This window comes from Cervus canadensis, chromosome 8 (genome assembly GCF_019320065.1).
Source record: "Cervus canadensis isolate Bull #8, Minnesota chromosome 8, ASM1932006v1, whole genome shotgun sequence".
Taxonomy (NCBI): domain Eukaryota; kingdom Metazoa; phylum Chordata; class Mammalia; order Artiodactyla; family Cervidae; genus Cervus; species Cervus canadensis.
Window position 1 is genome coordinate 28,494,247 of NC_057393.1, and position 27,492 is coordinate 28,521,738.

General features: G+C 35.8%; 1 protein-coding gene across 10 annotated transcripts in view; it reads right to left on the minus strand.

Annotated features, from left to right (window-relative positions):
• BTRC (beta-transducin repeat containing E3 ubiquitin protein ligase) overlaps positions 1-27,492 on the minus strand; it is a 168,332-nt gene that overhangs the window by 73,486 nt on the left and 67,354 nt on the right. For 6 of the 10 annotated variants that reach the window (XM_043475667.1, XM_043475662.1, XM_043475669.1 and 3 more), the window contains one exon: positions 2,855-2,932. The exons of the other annotated variants lie outside the window; for them this stretch is intronic. In XM_043475667.1, the coding sequence (XP_043331602.1) occupies positions 2,855-2,932 (78 nt within the window). The remainder of the gene's footprint in view (positions 1-2,854; positions 2,933-27,492) is intronic. 10 annotated transcript variants of the gene reach the window in all.

Here is a 27,492-nt window from a genome sequence, read left to right on the forward strand (position 1 = left end):
TACTCTGTTTTCTATTTTGGTGTTATTTATTCCTTAAATGTTTGATAGAGTTCACCAGAAAACCATGTGGCCCTTTTGATAATTCAGTTTTTCAACAGACATAGGGATCTTCAAATTTTGTTTCACCTTGTTTTGGTATCAGTAAGTTGTGTTTTTCAAGGAATTCGTCCATGTCATCAAAGATGCCAAATATTTGGTATAAAGTTATTTATAATATTCCCTTTTACCTTTTTTAATGTAAGAACTGCAGTGATACTTCTTTCAGTTCCTCTAACAGTTAAATAACTCTAAATTAACAGGCAGTGTTCATATCCTATCAACAATGATTAAACTATACTTTAGAATAATATATATAAACTCTAAAATTAGTTTAAAACAACACTAAATTTATTAGAACATAACAGTATTTTAAAACCAGTGGTTAAAGAGTGGTAAGCCCCTAGAAATACTAGGGGCTTGCATACTAGAAATAGTATGCAAAAGAATCTCAAGTTAAGGGACTAGGTCACATGATGCAAATTCTACTTATATCGACATGAGGTAAAAGGCAGCTCTGACACCTTTTTATCTATATAACTTGACTAAAGGTGGGGCAGGGAGAGCAAATGGCATTTCATTATTGTCCTATGCATAGAGAAAAGAGGGCGTTTAAACAGTTTCTATACTATATCCTACATTAAAAAACTCAGTGATGGGGTAATCAAGTTCAGAGCAGTCCTGGACAGCTGCCCTGTGACCCTCTAGTATTGACCCCTGTTATTCATCACTCATCCCTAAGATTGAGAGGGCAAGCTCCTAGGGAGTGACCACCACAATAGACAGACACAAGCCAACAGTAATCTGGTTCCAGCAAAAAACCAGATGGCACTGCAATAAATTTACAAATCTGCATTCATGGGGCTGTTAAAACACCCAGAAGCTAAAAGACTCTGAGGGCCCCAGGAGGATCTCTTACTTCCCCATTTCTAAAGGCCATTTCTCTTTCCAAGAACACTGAGTTCATGCTCTTCACAAAGAGAATAGAGATAAAACCCTTTACAAAGAAAGGAGGGGGGAAAGCCTCATGACCTAATTAATCTCCAGAGCTTGGATCTCAACACTGAATGACAGATATTAGAAAAATAATTTTGGAGCACTAGGAGGATAAAAACAAACCTAAAAAATGCTTGTTAAATTAAAGCAGACGGGGTAGAGAGAACCTGCTAAAAAAGCAATGAAAAAAAAAAAACATTAAAGTTTTTTCAAACACTGCACAAAACAGATCTTGCAAGTAGAAAATGATTCAATAATGTATGCATTTATTTTTAAAATGAATCAGATTAGTCCCATGTGTGACCTGCTGGTCCATCTGTATGTGCTGGACTTAATAGGCACGATTCTCTCTCTTGCTTCAGTTTGAAGTATGAGAGAGATAAATTTAGTTTAATTTTCAACAGATCAGCCTATCCATTTTCCAAATGGACCATCTGGATCAGCCTATTAAAATTAATTTATAACTTTGCAGAGTGAAAATTCGTTTGTTAGCTTAAATAAAGTTGCCAAAACTTTTTGTCATGTCATTGTTTTCTGACAGTTGTTTCTGTATAGTGGGCAGAGTGTTTCCACTTCCAAATTTATCTTATTCAATTTCATCCTATATATTTAGATTTATAGATTAGGTGTTTATCTCCAAGAGTTAAAACTCTAACTGAACCATATCAATGCTTGATGATCATCTGGCTATTTAACAAAGCTTCCTGAACTGATTCAATTCTACAATTATTTTTATAAAAAAATTTTGCATCCAAAATCGTTTTAACATAAATAAAAGAATGATGTGTCACAATTTCAATTACTTTTCCCCTAAATTAACACTGTCTACCGACTAGAGGTAGAGGGCGGAAGTAAAAATGCTTTGGCAACACTGAGATCTTTCAAATCACTGACTTGCTAATTAAACAAGTCATCAGATCTTTCTCGGCCTCCATTTTCTTCATCTATAAACTGGAAATCATATCTAGCAACTTTACACAGTTCTTGTGAGGGTTAAGTAAATTAAGTATCAGGTTCACAGTGGGTGCTCAACAAATATTCAATCTCTTCTTTTTCTTAGAATAATGCCATAGATGCAAGTAAATTAAAATTATTTTTACTACTGCTGGTGCTCGTCTACTCCAATTTTATATTTAAAATAAATATTTGTGCATACCTATTCTCTGGCAACACTGTAAGAACTTGTTTTTGCTGCCAGTGGGAGATGGAAGATGTTAGAGGTTGCTACAGGCAGTGAGAAGAACCAATTTTTTGACCAAATGTTTTTTAACATTTTAGTTTTTAAAAACAGAGCACCACAGAATTGAACTTTCAAAGAAAATATTATCTTTGAGAAGTCGGGCACTGTGGTAAGTAAAAATTATTTTAAAGTTGTCATTAATATTGGCCTTTACTTCCAGAAAAAGCAAACAAATTTGCTCAGACTTATAGGAGCTAACTTCATTACCGGTAGATCCCTTTTGGTTTTTATTATTTTTTAGCGTATGAAGAATCTTAATAGAAAAGTAAGGTTTAAACTATTCTACTATCTGCATTTAAGATACATTTCAAGTTATTTTCCCCTGAATAAGAAAACTTTCCTTTGATTTTTGTTTTCACTACGTGTAAACAATTGACTGCCCTGTACTTGTACACCTAGGATAATTTTTAAATGACTGGGAAAACAATGTTAACTGATTGAAATTGATGACTTGAGAGCCAGACAAACTTCAGAGTATTCTTAATTTAAGCTCCAGTACTTAACAAATGGCAAATTGAGGGTTTCCTGTCTTTTGTTTTGTTGTTGGTAGCTTTTTATTTTAAGTAAGACTGAATTTCATACCTGTCTAAGTGAATTCTTCTCTGGTATTATCTTCCTAGGGGGTTCGCCATTATTACAGTCTTCTCTCTCTGAGGAATTCTGTGAAAGAAAGTAAGCTTTAATTCAGTTCTCATTATCTTCAATCTTATTCTGTGGGAGTAAACTGAATTACATTTCTAATTCTGTAAGCTAGAATACCGTGTATATTTATGCATTTGTTCATATGAAGATTTATATACATATAGACATACACTTATGTAAAGGAAAACATATGCCCATGTATATAAATAAATGTATGTAGGGACCTAGGTGGGAAAGTATTTCATCTATATTTAAGCACTGCCCAGCAGATCATATTCATTATAAGTCTAGTTTATCGTTCTTTGAAAATGCAGGTTGGCACTGGACACGAAAAAGCTCCAATCTATACTTAGCTGATAACAACTTAAGCCAGGATTACTGCCTTCTCTTAAAAGTTTTAAACCATAGTAAAGTTTGATTGGTCCAAGTTCTCCAAGTCGGATCCTAAAAAAAATTTAGTTATTTCTCGTCCTCTCTCAGATTTGATTTTATTAAAAATAGTGCTTAGTTAGCTCAAAGCAATAAAATTTAATCAGGGTTTAACAGTTAAAATCCACTCTTGCCACTATAAACTCAAATAGCAGCTAGAAGACCCTAAAATGTCAATGAGATGTTTAATACTTAAAAAGAGGGAAATAACAATTCAGTTGGAAGCAAGTTCAGAGTTCCAAATATCAACAGAGTAAAAAGGCAACCCATAAAATGGGGGGAAGATTGCAGATTATTTATCTGATAAAGAATTAACATCCAGAATACAGACAGATGTTGTAAAAACTCAACAACAAAAAACAGAACCACCTGATTCAAAAGTGGATGAAGACTTGAATAGAAATTTATCCAAGAATATATACAAATGGTCAACAGGCACATGAAAGGATGTTCAGTATCACTACTCATTTCATAAATGAACAGCAAAACTACAAGGTACCACACATTCATTAGGTAGGCTACTATCAAAAACAAACAAGCAAAAAATAGCAGGTATTGATTAGGCTGTTGAAAAACTGGAACTTTCGTCCATCTCTGGGTGGAATGTAAAATGGTATATCTGCTATGGGAAACAGTATGGTTTCTCAAAGAATTAAAAAAGGAATTACTATATGATCCAACAATTCCACCTCTGAGTACATACTCAAAAGAACTGAAAGAGGAGTCTTAAAGAGATATTTGTGTATCTGTGTTTGTGGCAGCATTATCCACAACAGCTAAAACACGGAAGCAATGCAAGTGTATGCTGATGGATGAATGGTTAAGCAAAATTCAGTATATACTTACAATGGAATAATATTCAGCCTTAAAAAGGAAGGAAATTCTGACACACACCACAACATAGTTGAATCTTGAAGACATTATACTAAGACATTATACTAAGTGAAATAAGCTAGTCATAAAAAGATAAATACAGTATGATTCCACTGACATAACACACTTAAAAGAGTGTTCAAAATCATTCATACAGAAGGTAGAATGTTGGTTACCAGGGGCTGTGAGAAGGAAGGAATGGGGAATTATTGTTCAATGGGCAGAGTTTCAGTTTAACCAGATGAAAAGAGTTATGGAGATGAATGGGGGTGATGGTTGCACAACATTATGAATGTATTTAATATCACTGAACTGTATACTTTTAAAATGGTTAAGATGATAAATTTTATGTGTATTTTACCACATTAAAAAACAACTGAAAAAAATCTGGCAATCCACACATGTAAATCACTATCTGCAAGGCAAAATACAGAAAATTGAAATACACATTATTTGGGCTCTATTTTCCACAATTACATGTATGAGTGTGTGCTAAGTCACTTCAGTTGTGCCTGACCCTTTGTGACCCGATGGACATAGCCTGCCTGGCTCCTCTGTCCATGCGATTCTCCAGGCAAGAATACTGGAGTGGGTTGCCATGCCCTCATCCAATTACATGTGTAATGTTAATATTTTAGAAAGTGCAGCTGATTTACTCCTTATGTTACATATATTCATCATATTCTAACTGAGGAGTTACTTTCAGATCCAAAAATTATATCCAACATGAGTTTAACTGAAAAATTTCATACAAGTATGAAATCGAATACAGGATCATAATGGTGTTTTAAACTTAGTATACATTTTTTGCATTTTATATCAAGAGGCCCTCTATGGCTAACATCTGTGTGCCTTCTGTGTCACACCTTGATAGGCCAGCACACTAAGGTGTTCCTTTTGGCTAGAAATCTCTTATGAGGTTTAACTTGATATTTTACATTTGTAATGACCACTTTACATGAAAGGTCCCTAAAATCAATACAAAGAAAAAGAAAAAAAAATGTTATGTTACAAGCTAGGGATAGAGGCTCAATAACTTCAGAATTCTAACTGCTTTTACTCTCCAGTACAAATGAATTGTATTCAATTAAGCCAATATTCAATTTTAAACTTATAATCTGTAAGTAACTACTTCCCAGTCCATGAAGTTACACACCCTCCTTTAAATAAAATACCATTTCAGATTACCTAAACCTGTTTAATTCAATGTAAGCTCCTATATTTCAAAATTGTTTTTCTTTTAAAATGTCATCATAATAAAGTTGGAAGCTTAATTACTTTCTGGTGAAAGTCTGTTATACTGAAGACATTATAAACCACATTTTTACTCTACAGGTGCTTGGGATGAAACAAAATTGATGGCAAGCTCTCTACACTAAATTACATAGCAAAAAAACTGTGATCTTAACCTAATGCGATGAGTCAGTTCAGTTCAGTTGCTCAGTTGTGTCTGACTCTCTGTGACCCCATAGACTGCAGGATGCCAGGCCTCCCTGTCCATCACCAACTCCCAGAGCTTACTCAAACTCATGTTCATTGAGTCAGTGATGCCATCCAACCATCTCATCCTTTGTTGTCCCCTTTTCTTCCTGCCTTCAATCTTTCCCAAATCAGGGTCTTTTCCAGTGAGTCAGTTCTTCGAATCAGGTGGCCAAAGTATTGGAGTTTCAGCTTCAGCATCAGTCCTTCCAATGGATATTCAGGACTGACTTCCTTTAGGATGGACTGGTTGGACCTCCTTGCAGTCCAAGGGAGTCTCAAGAGTCTAGTCCAACACCAAGTTCAAAAGCATCAATTCTTCTGTGCTCAATGGCTATCTAGCCCAAATCAGCAATTTTCTTCCTTCTGACCCTCTATTTTTTCTGATTTAGATGGGAAACTATTGAGTGAGCATTATAAGAACGTCTAAGCTATTAAAAGATGAAGGGAGCTAAAGGATGATTACTACATTAGAGCAGAACACAGAGCTGAAGAGGAGCTCCTTTCCCTTCTCCATCCCATCAGGGTAAACGATATATATATTATTTATTTTGTTGTTTAAAAAAAAAGGTAACTTTAACATTAACAAGCAGGAAAAGGAGAAAAACACTGTTATAGCTAGTTCTTTTTTAGATAGTTTAACCCAACATTTTTTTGCTCTTTTTCCTGACTTCTTTTAATCATTTTTTACTTTTTACTGGAACATCCATCATGAGAAAACAAATCAATACAAAAAATTCAATTATGTTGTTGCTTAAAACAGAGGTAGTGACATTAAACAGTCATGTTATCAGGAGTAAGGAGTAAGGTATCCTTCTCAGAGTGAAGAGGACAGCCAAAAAGTCAGTGAATAAGAAATTAATAGCTCTACAGTCTTGAGGATGGCCAGGAATGATGAAACAGCCAACATACCTGATAGTCACCTTGGTGGTTCTCAAAGACTGTGCTCTCCAACATCACCCAGTTCAGTAGCACAGTTTTCCTTGTATCTTTAACTATGATGCATTCCAATAAGCAATATTCACAACTGCCCTTGGTCATATCAAGCTAAATGTCCAATTCTAAATTATGTCCAATCAAGCTAAATTAAGTTCTACTTCAGTTCAGTTCAGTCGCTCAGTCATGTGCTGACTCTTTGCAACCCCATGAAACCACAGCACGCCAGGCCTCCCTGTCCATCACCAACTCCCAGAGTCCACCCAAACCCATGTCCATCAAGTCGATGATGCCATCCAACCACCTCACCCTCTGTCTCCCCTTCTCCTCCTGCCCTCAATCTTTCCCAGCATCAGGGTCTTTTCAAAGGAGTCAGCTCTTCACATCAGGTGGCAAAAGTATTGGAGTTTCAGCTTCAACATCAGTCCTTCCAATGAACACCCACGACTGATCTACTTTAGGATGGACTGGTTGGATCTCCTTGCAGCCCAAGGGACTCTCAAGAGTCTTCTCCAACACCACAGTTCAAAAGCATCAATTCTTTGGCACTCAGCTTTCCTTACAGTCCAACTCTCACATCCATATATACTTATGGGTAATTAAGAGATGCGGGTAAGACTCATCATACAAATTAGCAGGTGACAAATAAGAGGACAGTCACATAATCTCAAAATATTTCTACATAAGATACTTAATAACTGCAAAAGAAAAAACAGCCTCACAAAAGAGAGATCTGGTAGAAAACACGTTAACATTATGTGCCTCTTGATATGCTATACTGAGAAGAACACATTATTACTTCTGAGGTAACCTTGCCCAAAACACATAACCTCAATCTGCTCATGAGAAGCAACAGACTAGCCTGAATTGAGGGAAATCTTAGAAAATTTCTAGTCTGTACCTAACAAAAAAAAGTGTCAAGGTCATAAAATACAAAGGAAGACTAAGGAACTGTTACAGGTTAAAGAAAACTAAAGAGACAAAACTGAATGCAGCCTGTGATCTGAAGTTATTTGGTGGGGGGAGGAGCTGAAACAAAATTGATGGTACACTCCTCTGCACTAACTTACATAGTGAAAAACAAGTGATCTGAGCCTAACGGGGTGAGTAAGGACTATTGAGCCCATATCCACAATTTTCTTTCTTCTCCACCCTTTACTTCATCTGTTCTTGATGGACAATTATTAAGTGGGTATTATAAATGGGACATAAGGTTTGTATAAAGGACAATACCAGAATTATTGGAAAAATCTGAAACAAGTCTATAGATGAACTAATAAAATATCAATGTTAATTTCCTGATTGCTTCTCCACTTTTAAAATTAACATGCGGAAAAAAATTTCTTTGGTGTATAGTTCTATTCAGTTTTGAGAAAAGCATAAAGTTATATAACCACCACCACAATCAAGATGTAAAGCAGTTACATTACCTTCCAAATTCCCCTTGATATAGTCAACTCCTTTCCCTAGGGATCACTGATGTATTTTTTGTCTCAATAATTCTGTCTTTTCTAAGGTGTCATACAAGGAATCATATAGGATGTAATTTTTTGAGCCTGTCTTTTCACCTAACATAATAAATATATTCATTTATCAGATTCATTTGTGTTCTTTCATATTTCAGCAGTTCTTTCCTTTTTATTGGCAAGTAGTAGCACTGTGGTCGCAGAGAGTCGGACATGACTGAGCGACTGAACTGAACTGAACTGAGTAGCACTGTATGGATGTACCAAAGTTTGTTTATCCATTCAACTTCCTGACTTCAACAGTCTGTACTGGGGTTATTTTTTTTTTAAACTGAAGTACAGTTGATTTACAATGTTTCAGGTATACAGCAAAGTGATTCAGCTATACATTTATATTTATTCTCTTCCAGATTCTTTTCCACTATGTTATTATAAGATACTAACTATAGTTCCTTGTGCTATATAGTAGGTCCTTATGTTTATCTATTTTATATATGGTAGTAATGTTAATCCCAAATTCCAAATTTACCCCTCCCCCCTTTCCCCTTGGTAACCCTAGGTTAGGTTTGTTTTCTATGTCTGTGAGTTTATTTTTGTCTTGTAAATAAGTTCATTTGTGTCATTTGTACTGTGGTTATTTAAAAGAATGTCCTTGGTTTTAGAAACATACAATGAAAATATTTAGGGATAAAAGGACATGTGTCTACAACTAACTTTAAAAGAGCTCAGAAAAAATAATAAATAAATTGGTGTTAATATATACATGTGCATGCTAAGATGTTTCAGTCGTGTCTGACTCTTTGGAACCCTATGGACTGTAGCCTGCCAGGTTCCTCTGTCTGATTCAGCAGGCAAGAATACTGGAGTGACCTGCCATGCCCTCCTCCAGGGGATCTTCCCAACCCAGGGATTGAACCTGCACCTCCTGCATTGCAGGCAAATTCTTTGCCATTGAGCCACGTGGGAAGCCTATTTATATATGTGTATGCCTACAACGTGGGAGATCCCCTGGAGAAGGGGCTACCCACTCCAGTAGGCCTGGAAAATTTCATGAACTGTTTAGTCCATGGGGTCGCAAAGAGTCAGACACAACTGAGTGACTTTCACTTCACTTCACTTCATGTACAGAGATCAAGCAAATGTGTTGACATATGGAGAATCTATGTAGAGTATAACGGGATTTTATTTATTTATTTTTTACTATTCTTTTAACTTTTCTGCACATCTGAAATTATGTCAAAATAAAAATTAACCAAACAGATGAAATCCAGAAGAAAATAAATGGAAAAACGGAAGTCAGATAAATGAAAAATAAACTGAGGGAAAAAATTCCTTTGATAAAAATAAAAGTTGTAAAAAAATAAAATAAAATAAAAGTTGTATTTTACCACTCAACCTTGAGCCAACTAGAAAAACCTGACTGCTCAAAACAACTCATTCACAACACTCAAATGGAACATTTCATTATAGCAAATTATTTGCAGAATGTATGTGTAGTTCTAGAGTAACAATAGTGTATAAATATTAGCATTAAAATATTTCTATAAAGGATTTTACATTAACTTGAATATTTACACCTTAACCTAGCATTCACTAGTTTAGAATTTTTAAGGGCAGAATAAAAGCCTCACTGCTAACTTTGAATTTAACTTCAAACTGGAAGCATTAGAGTTATAACACCTGCAAACATGCAGACGTGGTAACAGAAATTTGATAGGTAAAACAGATGTGGTAGGTAAAAGTCAAATGAAATACTACTAAAGCTCATGTGTTAGATCTCAGGGATGTTATGTATTTTGGATAAAATGTTTCCAGAAGTAACCTGGAGGTGAAAAAAAAGAAAAAAGGAATCACATTAAAAAAAAAACTGTCTCAAAATCAACATATCCAAATTTAAAGCGCTCTTTACCATTCTCAGTCATTTTAGGCTAGCTCTTTACTTCTCAACTTTCTATCCCAGACTTAAATTCTCAGAGTCAATTTTTACTCATCCCTCCCATTCCCACCTTTTTTTTTTTCTTTAAGTAGACTGACGTCAATTTTAGGTCTTCAATTTTTCCTTTGAGTCATGTATTTTAATAGATCTAACCTTAGTTTTGCATTTTACTCTAGTCTAGACCACCAATACCTCTTATCAGTGTTACTACTGTTGAGATCGCCTTCTTGCCTAAATCTGTATCTGCTCCATTTCATATACTATTCTCAGAATCATTGTTCTAAAAAGACTACTCCCCTGCTAAAAACCTTTTATTGCTCTCTGTCACCTACAGGATAAATCCAAACTTCTTAGTACAGATAACATCCACAGTTAGGCCAATTTACCTTTCCATTAAAGTCTCCTGCACTATTTACATGTTATTTATCCTTCTCCAAAATAAGAAAAGCACTGGAATTGGTGCTTTATTTCTATTTGGAAACATTGTTTTATTTCTCTATTATATCTCTGTTTGAATAAGCTTTCCACCCCAACCTTGCATTGTAGGTTTCTTCAAGGCAGGGCCAGTTTCTTTTTCCCCTTCACTTTCCAGTAGTTGTTGTTCAGTTGCTAAGTCATATCTTACTCTTGGTAACTCCATGGACTGTGTAGCCAGTCAGGCTCCCCTGTCCTTCACTATCTCCTGGAATTTGCTCAGATTCATGTCTGTGGAGTCGGTGATGCCATCTAACCATCTCATCCTCTGCCACCCTCTTCTCCTTTGCCTTCAATATTTCCCACAAAGCTTGAGAGCATAATATGAGTTTTTAAATGTTTATTAGATTGAGTACTATTGTCAGATTAATCTTTCTTAATCACCACTACTTTTTTCTTCAAAAATTTATAGTGGCTCTTTGTTTCCATGAAATCAAATATGAAGTTCTAGGCCTGGTTTTCAAGATCTTCCAGAATTTTCTGCTACATTATATCAAGTTACTTCCCTCAACATACTTTTTTTTTTTGCCCTAATTAAGCAAGTCTCTTCATAGTCTCATAAACATGATTTGGTCTTGAAATTTCCAGGCTAGAAGGATCTTTCTTAACGCTAGTCTAGAATTATAAACACAATTTATCAGTTCAAGTCCTACCCATTCTTAAAATGAGTTTCAACTTCTCCTCTAAGAAAGTATACAACTATTCCATCTTATCTTACTGGAAATTTCTTAACATTTTTACTTGGTTCACACAGTTTGGCACTTAAATAGATGAATGTCTGTATTTACTCTCAACTACCCAATAAGACTGAAAGCTTACTGGACAGTCTTTGTGGTTCCCTCTACCTCCCAACACATTACATAATATACAGATAATAAGATCTTAATAAATAATTGAAACCCTACACCCACACCATCCAGCTAGCTTTCAAAATGGTTTCCACAGCAGAGAAACTTCAAAGTGAGAGCCAACTACAGTCTTTTCATTCTATCACTTTAATGCCAGTATAATTTACAGGAGGAGTTTGTAAGCCCCTGCTCTAAATAAAGCTTTATTGAAACTGAGCCATCCTCATTTATTACCATTTACCTGTGGGTGCTTTTACACTGCAATGCCAGAGGTGGGTAGTCAGGACAGAGATCCTATGGACCACAAAACCTCAAATGTTTACTATCTGGTCCTTCACAAATAAAGTTTGCCAACCCTTCATTAAGAAGGAAAAGTTCTTTGGTTGGTAAAGCACTCTTAACTTTTCAGAGGTTTATGGCTGGAGCAATATTTTCCACTACCTAGTAAGTGGCTTATTTACTGTTTTCAGTTATCTATTCGAACACACAACTCCTGATGACATGGATAATTAAGAGTTGATTATATAATCAAATAAAAGACTAAACTAATTTACACAGTGATGAAAAGTCAAGCCACTCATAATGACTCATAATAATCTTTGAGTAAGCATCTTGCTCAAGGTTGGATGGTGCAACAGAGCCTAAATCTGTTTGAAAAGACATCTGCTATAAATAAAATAACCAGCTCTAAAACTAGAAGTTATTTTTTCCACCTATGCCACATTCTTTACTGGGAGAATTCAATGGTCTCTGTAGCCAGGAAAAACTATCATTTTAGCAAAGCAGGCAAATTGTGGTGAATTAAAACTCTGATTTTGAATCAGTTGTTTATCATTATGTAAAATGACAACCCATGTGAAGAGAAAAATCTTGAGGCCAATTTCTATAGTTAGTTGCAAACATCATATCATGCATGGGCTTGATCTGTAAAGCAGTTAAGTGGATTAATATTTTTCTAATTACCTTATTATATGATTTGGAGCTAATTATAACCTCCAAAAATATATATGACCTGCAATTTTCAAAAATAGGAACAAATATTCTTCTGCAAGTTTAAAAGGTGAGTTAGCTACACGGATAAAAATCTTTCAAACTATTCAATGAAAGGTGACAAAAAAGGTGTGTCTGGGGGTGGGGGGAGTAGTGTGTATATTGTGTATTTAAACAAATTTTAATTAATTCTTCTAGGATACAATGGAGAAAACTTAGGTCAAGTTCAGAAGTTGACTGAAGAATACTATTCTAGCATCAGTTTTAAGGAGGGCCTCAAGTGTCCTCATAAGATAATATTCTCTGGCATGTTCTCATGTACATTGCTTCTCCAGCATGTTTATCATTTGACATATTCTATTAAACCACAGCCACCTCGAAGCCTCCCTATATTGCTCAACTTCAACAAGATCCACCAGTTAAAGTTCCCCAGAAGTGATATTTTCTAGTAATACACCAATCCAAGCACAGTATTAGGAATTGGATGGAATGGAAAGCACTCTCCGGGGCAACCAAACACAGAACTTATATTAGTACCACCTTATTCCCTGTGACAAAAGTCCAAAAAGACACCAAGTAGGTTTTCCCCTCTGCTACACTGTCCAACACTAATTATAAATCACAGATGCAGCCTTTCTCAAAATGCAAAGGGATTGTGTACATTTGCAAAGAACAACTATTTTTTTATGCTTCCAAATTCTTAATCCTGTTTGGAGCTGTCAGTGGGGGTTAATGGAAGCCTTGGATAGGAGAATTCCAATCTGGTTGGCAGATGGATAGGTTGGTTATAGCTGCATAACTATGTCTTGCCTGCAGGCACAATTCAAAACACTGTTAAAGCAATATAAAGTCTCTGTCAAGCTGAACCATTTGGATCAGTGGCAAGGAGAAATAATAATAAAAAAGAAGTTCATTTCTGGGCCTTGTGCATTTATGCTAGTATGCAGAAACTGATTAATTGTCATAGTGTGCTGGTCTTCTATACCTCAGATTTCTACTTCTGGAGTAGATTTTGCATGCTAATATAATCATTCTCCCTCTTGAGACATTAGCAAATAATCAAATGAAAAACAGGATCATAATTTACTGAGATTCGAGCAATTCTCTATGCAAATTTGACTTGTTATTGCTGCTGCCTCGTTAATCTGAATGCCTTTGACAAACTCCTTTGATTTATGAACTCGTGACAACTCCAATGTGTATATATTTTGCTAGATTGACATTATCATTAAGAGTGGGTGGACTGAGCTCACATGAATGGCTGATTTTATTCGCTGGTGTCTGCTGCTCAACAGCTGAGCATCTCCTCCTCACAAAGCCCCTGAGCGTCAGGCTCTTCCCATCTTCCCATCCATTCATCATCTCGATGTTAATTGGCCCAGGCTTTAAGCAAATTTTCAACACGATTTAAAGGCACGATGACACTGATTACTGACCCTCTGCCATACGGTGCCTATTGATTAACCTGACAGAGATGATGAGCTTGAGGGAAACTAGGTGTGTGGGTACCTCAAGGGGAAAAATATATTGTCTATGCAGGCAAACACTTGTCATTACCTCACAAGCTAGAATTTGCACAGCTCACATTCTTAAAACACACTACTGCTTCAACACCTACAGCTAACGCAAAAAGTGCTTTCTGTATTCAGATATTACAGATATGTCATGTCAAAGCACATGACACATTCAGTATTTAGAGGAACTCCCCAGATAGATGGCTGCCTTTCAACCAATTATGCTTGTGCTGGTTGATATATGTATTTTAGGTAAAATGCAAAGAAAGGGCTGGGTGGTCTGATAATGCTGTATCATATGAGAAATGAATTAGAACAGAAAAACAAACTAGGTTCTTGAAAACAGACAGACAGAGGAAGGAAAAAAGGAAGGAGTAAACTGCTGCCATTCCACCACTACTACAATAAGCTGCCATTCTATTGCTGTTACAATGTGAGGTACTCTTAAAAAGGAAGAGAATAACCACCTGATTTTACAAATTTTATTTTCTGTTCTTTAAATACTACTACCTGATTCCAACCATCAAACAATCTCTGGCACAGAAATTACCAAGAACTGAATATTTTAAAATAAAACTAAATAATATTTAAGTCTAACAAACATACCCCTTAAATTCTTGCTTGCCCATTTTCAACAACTGCTGCACAAACTGCTGTACTTAGGGAAATTGTGCAGGATTATTTCAAGTTAAGCTTCATGAGAAAACTAAATGCTTCATTATTTGAGAAAAATATTAAAGTTCATAATTAATAGTTACTGAGCACACACATTAAAAACAAACAAAGATCTGTTTAAAGATACGCAAATTTACAAAAGCAAAGTCATGCCGCACACTATCAGGGATCAGACAAAAACCACCTCTAGATAGGGAAAGTTCTTATTTGAAACAAAGCTAACAAAATATGTTGCCTCTGGCCACACACATCACCTTGTTTACTTACGAGTCCTGGAGGGACAGCCAATATATAATTTTAATCACGGAGATTTTGGAGCAGTTCTAACAGTTATTTCAAAGCTAAAATAATAGAAAACTGAACAACAGCCCGGCTGTAGTCCTATTACAGTGACATGGGCTGTTAATGTAAGAGATCAAATGTTTTTCAAGTCAAACAGCATTGGTGCCTGTTATACTGGAACATGCAGCTTTTACTCCCTTAAAAGCCTGCCTCCTGCTCTTTTAAGATAAACAAGCTCAACTAAGCACTGAGATACTCTGATAAGAAGGATGGAAGAGAGAGCTGCACCAGGGAGTGACAAGGCAAGGAGATGAAGGAGCAGGGCTGCTTTTGTTAACTTTCAAGTTACAGAATGTATCATAATACAGCATTTTAATATTTCACCATTAAAAGAATAGCTAGTATAGGATGAGAGATTTCTATCAATAAATATGAGAAACAAGAAGAAAAAAAGCCAGAACAGTTCTGTTTTGTGAACAGGAGAGATATTACACAGCTGTCTGAACACATTCAGCTTTGTGACTTCTTAATCAAAGGTTTGAACGTTAACTTAGCAATAACTATGAGTACTATATAAAAGAGTCTGTAATTATGTTAATATGCTCCACATCAGAAGCAATAGTCCATTTAAACTGCAAAGGATTTTTTGACTCTAAAGGCCTGATTTAAAAACAAACAGAAAAACTTCATACCTTGCCTTTTCAAGTAGTTTTTTTATTACTTTATTCTGCTTAACATGCAGTCACCAAATCACATCTATTTCTAACAATGTGGCTTAATATTTTTAAAATCCCAATAGGCTTGTAAAGGGTGCATTTATATACTACTGCAACCAAAGTGACTATCATTTGTTAAAAAAAAAATTAGTTTCATGCATATGTTTTTACTGTTTAAAACACAATGAAAAGGTACAAAGTAGCTAAACAAGTACAATAAAATGAACAAAAATTCAGCAGGGGTATTTGGGATAGAAGGGCATACATAATAATAATAATAATAAAAACCAATCCCATCTATCATGGTGAACAAAAGTATAAATAGATTAATTTACTTCTCTTACTTTTAAACCTACATGAATCTGAAAGAATTTTTTTTCCTTTTCAAGATAGAACCTTTATGCTTATATGTTTAGGACAGATCCTTTCACGCCACAATTTTCTTTGCTGCCATATTTACACAGTATTTCATCCAGAGACCCTATGCATATACTTTTGTGTGAATTAAGAGGCAAACATTTGCTTCTACTAATAAGGACATCTGGTTATTTTTGTAACTCAAGGACATCTGCATTCAGCAGATCTTTCTGATTTCTCAAAATGGGATTGAGAACTATAGAACCCTTACGATGTATGCCAAAATCCCTCTCTCTGCAAAAGTTATTTCTGTCATTCCTGTTCCTGAGTTTTTTTCCTGCTAAATGACTTTCATCACCTTGGATGTCTTCCCTGTTTTAGTATATTCTCATTTTATTACAATTCAACAATATTGTAAAAGAAATTTAGGGCTCCTTTAAAGTTGATAAACTGTAATATCCCCAAATGTCTATACATTTTGGAGTGAAAATAAAACCATCCCAAGTAAATAAGTAAATCTGTGGAAACCACATTGGGCTAGATTAAGATTTATATTTAGGGGTATATTTCTATTGTGCATTGTCCCTTATTTAATCACTCTTTTTCCCCTTATTATTAAGAAATTATTCTTCTGTGGGTTTGTTATGCTGTGAGCTTTCCCACTAATTATACGAAGTCTTAATGAATTTTCAGGTCTTTAAAATTACAAATATCATCTCCACTCATTGACTTATATAGATTTCTGGTTTTCAACGGTGAATAAACATGGTTCAGCATAGGTCCTGAAGAGTATGCCTTAGAGAATAGAAATTTACCAATAAGAAATCAAACATCATATTTTGCTTTATAGCCCTTGCTTTCCTTTTAAAATGCTAAGTAGACAAACTATACTCCTTATTCAGATACTTGAGTTTAAGCTCTAACTTTTGCTTTAACTGTAAATTCTGCTTTTCATTTTCTGCTCATCTCCATTACAGGAATATATATATATATACACACACACACACATATTAATATATAATGAGGAAAACTATGTTTTTAAACAGAAAAAAACTAATATAATTCACAATGACTACCTTCTTACAGGTCTTTAGCCAGACACCAAGGCACTATCGGCCTAAAGGATTTAAAATTTAAGTGAGAAGGCTTCTATTTCGGAAGGGTCAAAGGTTATAAACATCAATTCATGTCCTCAGTTTTTCATTTGTTAATATTACCAAACAACAAAATAAAAAGCTGATTAACCTGGAAAGAGTACTTGATAAATTTGGGAAGATAGCAAATTTTACTACCCCAGGGACAAACAACTTTGTAGAGTTGTTGTTGTTAGCGTTGTTGTTTTAAACAATGCTCTTTGTGGGATGGGGAGGGAGGCGGGAGAGGGGTTCAGGATGGGGAACACATGTAAATCCATGGCTGATTCATGTTAATGTATGGCAAAAACAAAAACAAAAAAAAAAAAAAAAAGAGAGAGACAATAATAATTGTTGCTTTGAAAATTAAATGAGAATTCCCACAAAAGTGCTTAGAACAGTGCCAATCTCAAAATGTGTTCAATAAATTACTGTTAATTCTATCATCTGGAAATAAAATGGTATTTATTAAAAAAAAAAAAATGCTGTTTGATGTCTAACAAAATTTTAAAGGTTTTTCTTTTTCTCCAATAGAAGACTATTCCTATAATAATGCAAATGTTCTCTATTTAAAGGATATGATGGTTACATGTTATTCTAACAAAATTATTTTCTCTTAAGCCTACGGAATGTTAGAGAATAGGGAAAAAAAAAAGTCAGAAACATTCAACTAAATGTTCCAGAATTATTCTGTCTTGGATCAGCATCTAAATTTTAAAAATTAGATAATCACTTAAGCATGATTTTTTTTTAATTGAAGAGTAGTTGACTTATAATGTTGTTAGTTTCATGGTATAGCAAAGTTCTTCAGATACAGATACACACACACACACATACAAATGTATATATATATTCTCAGATTATTTTCCATATAGTTTATTATAAGGTATTAGATATAGTTCCCTGTGCTATAGAGTAGATCCTCGTCATTTATCTATTTTATATACAGTAGTGTGTAGAAGGAAATGGCAACCCACTCCAGTGTTCTTGCCTGGAGAATCCCAGGGACGGGGGAGCCTGGTGGGCTGTCGTCTATGGGGTCGCACAGAGTCGGACACGACTGAAGCGACTTAGTAGCAGCAATGTGTATCTGTTGATCCTGAACTCCCAATTTATCACTGCCACCCTTTCCCTTTTGGTAACCATGAGTTTCCTTCTATATCAGTAAGCCTACTTCTGTTTCACAAATAAGCTCATCTGTATCTTTTTTTTTTTTAGATTTCACATATAAGCATGATTATTTAATTGAATAAATAATGATTAACCAATTCAGACCAGGCTAATTTAATCAATAGTCTCTTAAATCTATCATTAGTATTGTCAATGGTATTTTGTTGAGCTAAGGAATGAAAAAATCACCAGAACTTCGGAGTTTTGTAATGAATAATTGGTTTGACAAATACTAAACATTAGTTTTAATACTGCAGGACTTATTCTTGCAGTACAGAACCAGTACTGTTCTGTAAACCATCATATTCTGTATACTGAATACCATCGTAGCCAACTTTGGTATTAAAGTTTGCTTGCCACAATTGCCCTATGTGGAAACCAATGTAACTCCTGCTCCTGCAGACAAGGAAGGCACAACAGACTTCAAAACCAGCTGCTGATCACTGACTGCAATACAAAGAATATTCCGGGCAGTGGTTGGTAAAGAAAGCACAGCTATTTCTAAATGCCAGTAGCTCCCAGAATCTCCTTTCCTTTTGAGTGGAATAGTCTGCAAGCACTGACTGGTGGGTCATTCGACCCATGGGGGCCTGGAAAGGTTTCAGGAATAACAGAGGTCATGTAATTGCCAAAAGAGCATTAGCTACTCAATCATAATGGATAATTAAATGACCTACATGATTCCTGAAATAGCTGTTCTATATTTGGTATATTACTTGCGTCCCTTAAGATAAGCTACTCATCTGGTCTGCCTTGACCTGCAAAAGTCCAACCTGCGCCTGAAAACTAGCTGCACGCTTCTGTTGCTCAGTAAATCCCACCCCGCACCACCGAGTAGTCATGCCCCAGACTATGCTTTCAAGAGGACACATACACACACAAAAATCAATCTTGTATCCTTCTCCCTATTGTGCTCTCTGGAATACAAATGACTAAAGCAAAGAAAAAAATTAGTAAATTCCTGGCTTAGATCTTCAGGGGATAGAAGGAAGATACATAAGAACTACAAAGAAGGAAAGTCATGATAAAAATTTTTTAAGTTTTGCTCAATATGCCTCCAAAGAATTTTACATTGATTACAAAGCTAGTCAGGAAATTTTTGTGGGGAGCAAGTCATTAAAACTCCAATCGCCTGAACTGCATTTTTGATGTGTGGGCTATCAGAATCTTTCCTGGCCTAGATTTTAGTCCATACAGAAAGCAAACTGCTTCTTAATAAATAGAACATACATGGAATCAACTGTTTTACAATAGCAGTAGCAAAGGGGACAAGAATCTATATGCTTCACATTTTCATCTCTTTAAATAGTTCAACAACCTCATTATAATATTTGATCAGAAATATAACCAAATAGAACCCAACTGCATGAACAGCAAAAAATGTACTGGAGAATGTCTCTTTAGGAGGAAAAGGTCTGCCTGTGGCCCTAGAGGTAGCTGCACATCAAGCAAACACTTAAGAAAGAGGCAAGAGACAAGCGACCAAAGACAACTCCACAATAATGGCAAGGCACAAGGGACAAAAGAGCTCACATTTAGAATACCTTGGAGGCTACTAGAATTTTTCCGTTTCCATGGGAAATTATGTAGCTTGAGGCTACTGACTACCCTGGTCTCCTACTAGTACACGAATGGCTTATTAAACCTAGAACATATCTGTTTTAGTTAACTTCTGGGCAGGGCGGGTTAGAGTAGGAGAAGAGAACAAAATGTACTTAAATGCTGAATTTTTTCTCCAGGCTGAATGCCTTTCATCCAATAAGACATTCAAAGCAGTGACCCAGCAAATGGATTGAAAAAGCAATCTTCCGTCCCAGTGCCACATTATCATTCCTATTCAGTATTCTCCATGAGATATCTCAATCAGCTGTGTGTAAGTGACAACGCAGCCCATTGCTGGGTTAATTAAACATTTGACTTTAACACCCTCCCCGTCATTAAGCAAATAAAAACAGATAATTCAAACTGCACTTCATCCTCAGGGTACACAACACACATGTCAAAATTAAGAGAGTCCAAGGCCTCTGGGGAATTCTGTTGGGGCTATAATCAGTTTAAATCTTATCTGGTTTATCAATTATTCTATTGATTAAACCAAGGCGGTTATACACAACTCCTCTGCCACATGGGATTGATGTCAGCAGAGCAAGAAAATAACTCCAGGAGGTTCCAAACTGATTTAAAAAGAGACCAACGAACGGACAGACCAATAATAGTCGATTATTACATACCAGTGATCCATATACTGAAGAGTTGATTCTTAGTTTCAGGCGGGTGAAGTGAACTGTTTCCAATCACTATATCCTCCTGCTATATACCTCACCACTGGCTTGAGTAAATTTATGTCTTGGAAGATCAACATATTTTCTACTGATTTAAACAGAAGCTAGCATGCTCAGTGATTGAAATATTTTATAGATACAGACCCTAAACTGTAACAGAGAGAGTCTCAAACAGGGAAAACCAAATTTTTTTCCTAAAAAATCTTACCTGTCTGCACACCACTGGGAACATGCAGGGATGAAAGGGGACATACTTGAGAACTGATTCTCCTAAAAATATGTAATCGCACAGTTACTACAGTGTATTAAAACACCAAATTCTTGAAAAAGAGAATCTAAGAAATCTGAGATCTTAGATCAAAGATTCAGACTCATGACTCCTTTTATTAATTCCAAGGGCAAACATCTTCAAAACCGTTAATAACAATGAAAATATACTGCTCCATCTTCGAACAAAATGTTGACATCCAAGCTCTAACATATGAAATTCCTACTGAATTTTTAAAAAACAATTCCGATACTCTCCTGCTCAATTCATTGTATAGAAGCCTTCAAAGGTCCAGAACCCTTATCACCTCAAGGCCACGCTCTACTATAAAATATATAAGAAAAGCACTAATAAAGCATACTAACAAAAATGGGGGGATGGTGGGTAAAACTACTCCACATTTTATATTTGTGCACTCATAGCTGTGCTCTTCAGAAACAGAATTTGTTCACTGCTAATCTTGGCACCATGTGTGCAACCAACCATAATTTAACTTATCTGCTTCAGATTTTTTGTTTTCAGGCAGACTAAGTAAGAAACCTGCATTAGCATGCTGTATTCTACACTCACCACTAGAAATACTGAGGGTGCTATTTGTAATTGTATTCTTTTTAAGAGGTTTGTTCTCTGCAGCTGTTTTCTGCTTGCAGTGTATTTTGTGTAATCAGCACATCATCATAAATACATTGGCTGTTCCCCTGAGGGTAGCTGTCAGTGTTTAATTTACAGAACAACCTGGCCAATGTGAATTTTAACACTACAGCACTAGGCAAGGAGTTACCACACTCTGTGAAAAACAGGCTTCTATGAATTTTTATATCAAGACCTGGTCCCAGGACAATTTAAGTTCTAGAAATAGACTGTTTAAAGAAGCACTTTATACCTTGTATGCAATAGACTCTTTCCCACTTAACGGTCTTAGAAGAAATCCTGAAGTAACTACCAAACCACAAGTGGGCACTACAAATTCTAGACAACAAGATTGAAAATCTATGATCTACCAGCAGGAGGCACTGTTATAAATGTTACCCATCTCTTTTTAAAGCTACATGTAAAGCTATCAAAAACATCACTGCTCCCTTGGAAGGTGTGTAAAGGCGGAAGAGAAAATCATTTAAGATGTCTATTTTTGCTGACATGAGCTATATCTGATATGAAAATAGGTATACTGCTTCCTTAGAGCTGTACTAAGCCAGAACTTATCTAGCTCAATGAATGGGAAAAATACATGAAACGAATGATTATTCACAGCAGCGCATGCCATTAAGTCACTTCGATTACATCTGACTCTTGGCGATCCTATGGGCTATAGCCTGTCAAGTTCCTCTGCCCATGGGATTCTCTAGCCAAGAATTCTGGAGTGGGATGCCACGCCCTCCTCCAGGGAATCTTCCTGACTCAGAGATCAAATCCAGTCTCATACGTCTCCTGCATTGGCAGCTAGTGCCACCTGGGAAGCAGCAGTAGTTCCCACAAGTTATATGCATAGTGCCCGGTACATAAGCTCTCAATGAATGTCTAATAAATAACTATAAGCTCCTTGAGGACAGGGTCTGAATCTTAATTTGTGCCCAGTAATTTGTACAGTACCCGGCACACAGAAGGTACTCAATACATGAATTAAACTGAATTATGGCTAGTTATGAGTGACTATGTTATTTGTAAAGATTTAGATCTACATAATGTTGAAATATATTTTCTAAATTAGTAAAATGCCCTTAAAAGCAGATATGGAGTGTCTATCATGTATTTTAGTCATTTTAATTAATGCTATTTGTATAGCTCAGAAACCTAAGTAGCTCAATCTTACAATAAAACCAAACTAGCCTACAAAATATTGGAACAGTAAAAATTACTTTTTGTTTTAATAATGAAGACCATATATAAGAGATTGAAACTTTTATATAAGAAAGGTATCCAACAGCACTCTTACATTGTTGAAGTGACATTACAGGTACACATACACACTCTACAAATCAAGCGATCAAACGTGTGAGGCAATATTTTATAAGTTAGAATGCCTAACGGAAATCAGTCCTGAATATTCATTGGAAGCTGAAACTCCAATACTTTGGCCACCTGATGCGAAGAACTGTCTCACTGGAAAAGACCCTGATGCTGGGAAAGATTGAAAGCAGGAGGAGAAGGGAACGACAGAGGATGAGATGGTTGGATGGCATCACCGACTCAATGAACATGAATTTGAGCAAGCTCCAGGAGTTGGTGATGGACAGGGAAGCTTGGCGTGCTGCAGTCCACGGGGTCGCTAAGAGTTGGACACAACTGAGCGACTGAAATGACTGATGCCTCGAGTTACACTGAATCAAAATACAATTCATTCTTGCAGAGGTCTCCCCGGTGTATTTGCTTTATAAAGCTGTGGAGAATTATATTTTCATGATGTTTTACAAAAATTAAATTGTGATTAATGAGTTCTTTGTTTTTATAAAAGGAAGAAAATTACCTATTTCACTTCTGAGAATTTCAAACTTGCCCAAATTTATAATAAAGTTAAAATTTAAACAACTAACTAGAGCAGCAGCAATTTGGAGAACTTACCCTGAGACTGCTATAATTAAAATATTTCCTATAATAATTTTAAAATTTTATGTCAGCATAATTATATACAGTAAAATTTGATAACACCCTTAAATTGACTGACCTCAGTATTTTGACAACTGTAAAGAAGTTTTATTTAAGAACACAAGCCCTATTAATTACTTTCTATAATACTGTGTGTGTGCTCAGTTGTTCAGTTGTGTCCGACTCTTTACAACCCCATGGGCTACAGCCCACCAGGCTCCTCTGTCTGTGGAATTTTCCAGGCAAGAATACTAGAGCAGATTGCCATTTCCTTCTCCAGGGATCTTCTTGACCCAGGGATCAAACCTGCATCTCTTGCGTCTCTGGTATTGGCAGGTGGATTCTTTACTACTGTGCACCATACCACCGGGGAAGCTCCTCTCTTATGCTAAGACATTTTAAAAAGGTAATTCTTTTTTACATTTATGTCATATGGAAAGCAAACTGAGAAAAAACATGACCCACTGACTCAGTACATTTGGATTTGTTTCACCAAAGCTTTTAATTCAGTTGAATATTTGAGACAATATTTTGTAAAAAAAAAAACAAAAAACTTTATGCCTAACAAATATATCTTAATTCTTAATAGGTTAATTATTCACATTCTTTCTTCTTAGATTGAGAACTACAAAAATACATCCTGGGACCTTCTGAACTAAACTGGATGGGGTTAGACTAAGGTCACGCTAGATCAGATGACTGCATTCTGTCTTCCCCGGAGACTACATAGTAGTTCCACATACTGCCATTAGATAGCAGCACAGTACACACCATCAGTCATATCTCGCAAAGTCTCTTCCGTTAAGGTTGGAATTATCTTGGCTACACACACACACACACACACACACAGATTCTAATTCAATTAGTGCAGTCGGCAACTCCAGAAAAAAGTAATTCAATTAGTGCATTGTGGAGCTCTACAATACCTCTAAGCAGATGTTCACCATCTTCAGGAACTGGAGCTAGGTTTAAAATACCTGTATCACTCAGATATGCCACTACATTATGTCATTTGTCAAAGTGCTTACATATGCTTTTCTGACTTCAAAGAAAAGGTGAGGAAACACACTCAGGCTAAGTTCCTAGAGATTTTTCCATTATCTACACCAAAGAAGTATATTCAATTTTAGGCTGCAGTAATTAAATTACATAATCCAAATTATGTTCAAACTGTATACTACACTATTACTTATTTTTGCAGTACTGTCTCTAGTTATGCATGCCACACTGTTACGAGGACACTGTCAAGGTGGAATGCATCCACAATGAAAGACAATCAGAATTATTAACACCCTCCCCATCAAAATACAGGGTTATGAAAATGGCAGGAATGATTATTAGCATTTTCCAAAGAAATGCTATCAGAACTGGGAATATTCACTCTGGGAACAGCAAACATAAGCAACATGATAGCTATCCTCAAACAGAATACATGAAAAAGAAAACAACTACTTTATATTATACAAAAGGTAAAATTAGAATCAGCAGGTGAACAAGAAGTTTGACTCCTTGAGAGAAAATTTTCTAACAGAACCAACAGTGAAGAAGAAAGCAAGATGACTCAAGAAATTCAGCTTGCCAATAATGGCAGTGATCAAGCAGAGATTAGATCTTTGACCCTTTGCCAAAAAAACTTCAGAAAGGATTCCTATATGTGACTGGATGGTCTCCTGACCTCACTTTCAACAGTGAAATTCTATGGTTCTATGAATATACTGATTTTTGCTTATAAAGGAAACCTGGACTTTAAGTAGTAAGATAATCATTAAGGAGGAATGGCTATACCAAAGCCCATGGGCTGTGAGGCATTTTGATAGTGATTGCTGCATAATAATACATGAAAGGAGGAAGAAATTTGTATACTTTCTCTCTGCTAAGATTTAGGAGGTGCCATAAATGTACATATTTCTAGTCTTATTTCTTAGATAAGCACTTGCACTCCTCTTGCTCTTTCAAGACTGGAAAGAAGGGTTTGTTTTTATTTATCCTCAGGAAATCAGCCAATGAGAAATCAATTTCTAGAAGAATGATTTTTTAAAAAATCCTCCATTAAGTCAAGATATTGGGTTCTCATAGCTTAAATGCAAATCTACATCAATATTTATGCTTTAAAAATACAGAACAATACCTAAAACAACAGTAACTAATTCTCAATATCCCTCCCTTTTGTCTTGCTTTCTCTGCACTGTACCTTGTGAGGACATAATTCTGGGTACAAGGGAGCAGGACATCATTTTACAAATATTATCTCCTCTCTTTTCAGCATGACCTCAAAGCAGGGAATTAAGAAACGTTAGGAATGATTTCCACCATTTTTCCAGTGCATTTCACTATGTATTCATGATAGAGAATAGCTCTTGCCTTTCACATTTGCATAGGGAGAGGACTAAGCTAAATAGCTGTGCTTTAAAAGCATCAATAAGAATTAATTCAAGTACTTTCAATACAAACTCCTACTTTTTCATATTCCAGAAGAATTCCAAAAGGTCATTCTCACTTAAAACCTTACCTGTAAGGTCTATGTCCCCAAAACAAATTAAGATAAAAGCACATCACATATCAGTCAAAAGAGTTGCTTTCGTAGAATGAAAAAAAACTTGTAAAATGTTATTTTAAAATATACTGCAACTTAAATAGCAATAAGAAATTTACTATTAATAGAAAATATTTTCCAAGAAATCTATGGTTTGGCTTTTTCAACGAAAATTTTCTTTTCATGTGCCACTAACTTGTTCTAATACAAATGTAATGGCTCTTCCATATTATCCACTCATTAACCTTCTTACTATAAATATGAATTCTGCACTTTAAAAAAAAAGTATTTTCTTCTTCCCAAAAGTTTAAGGCTTCCAATAATGAACTAGAACTTTGGATAAACAGAGCAATAAATAACATACCTGGGTTAATTTTTATTTGACCGGCAATACTGCCATATCAGCCTAACAAGCTATGTCACTCCCTTTCTTATCTTTACACTACTGCCTTCCACACTTCCTGCATCCACAAAAACAGAACCAGGACCTAAGCTGATTCCTCCTTAGAACTGAGTACGTTCCATAAACCTCCAAATTAGTTTACTAACCCAACTTTAGTCTCCTTTGTCCACACCTCACAGCCTAAATTTATGTTCTAGTGTTAAGTTTATTTGTTGGCTCCATCAGCACCACTTCTCTTTAACATTGTCCCTTTTCATGCATTTAAGGCAACTACTTCCAACCCTATCAATGAAAACAGACAAATGGGGGATAAAGGAATGAACTGCAAACACCTCAAACAAGAAAGGTTGCTTAAGAAACCAAGTGTCACATTCTGACAGTTCAATATTTCATAGCCAATACAAGGAATGTGCAACGACACTGCAACTTTAAATCTTTTCCTCCTATGTCAGTCTCTCTTTCTCTCATTGTAATGCCAAAGGGAACAGCAATCAGAGTGGAGATGTTCAACGTGATAGAGGTCAGGACACCATCGGATCAACGTACCAGAAACACGACCTTGTTTATTTTTTTTTCCACAGTATTATTGTTTACAGGGTGCTTTGCTCATGTACCTTGTGGTTCTTAGCTAAAAGATGAAATTACAGCCCAGGATGAAGCGCTCAGGCACACATCCAATTTGTGTTTCCATCTCAGAAAACAAAAAGCTTCTAAGGCCCTCAGGCTGCCATTCAAACTTGGAGGCTGACATTTTTAACAGCATGAACCAGAGACTGGCAGAGAGAATGATCTAATGCATTTCTGACTTGTCAATCAAAGATCTCACCTCTGCTGTCTTGTAAACAGTTGGGGGCCATCTAACTACATTCATAAACCTAGGGAGAGCTTACTGCCAGCTGGGGTGCTGGAGCCACATGCTCTGGCTTCTATTCACCAAAATCATGATTCAGTTTTATAATCTCACTGTAAACAGTCCATAGGCACATTTCCAAGACTCCTGGAATAGAACCAGAGTAGGGAATACAAAAGAGATATTGGTCAAATACTGTGTTATTTTCAAGCTGTTGGAATCCTGTACCCATTTTATCCTCATTTTACCAATTCTCCCCAAAGGACTGCACTATTCTGCAACTGAAATGCTTAAAAAAAATTAATTACCTGACAATGTAAAAGTCTAGAGGAAATATACTAATTTATACCAGAAATTTCCCTTGTGTTTTATTACCAGTAA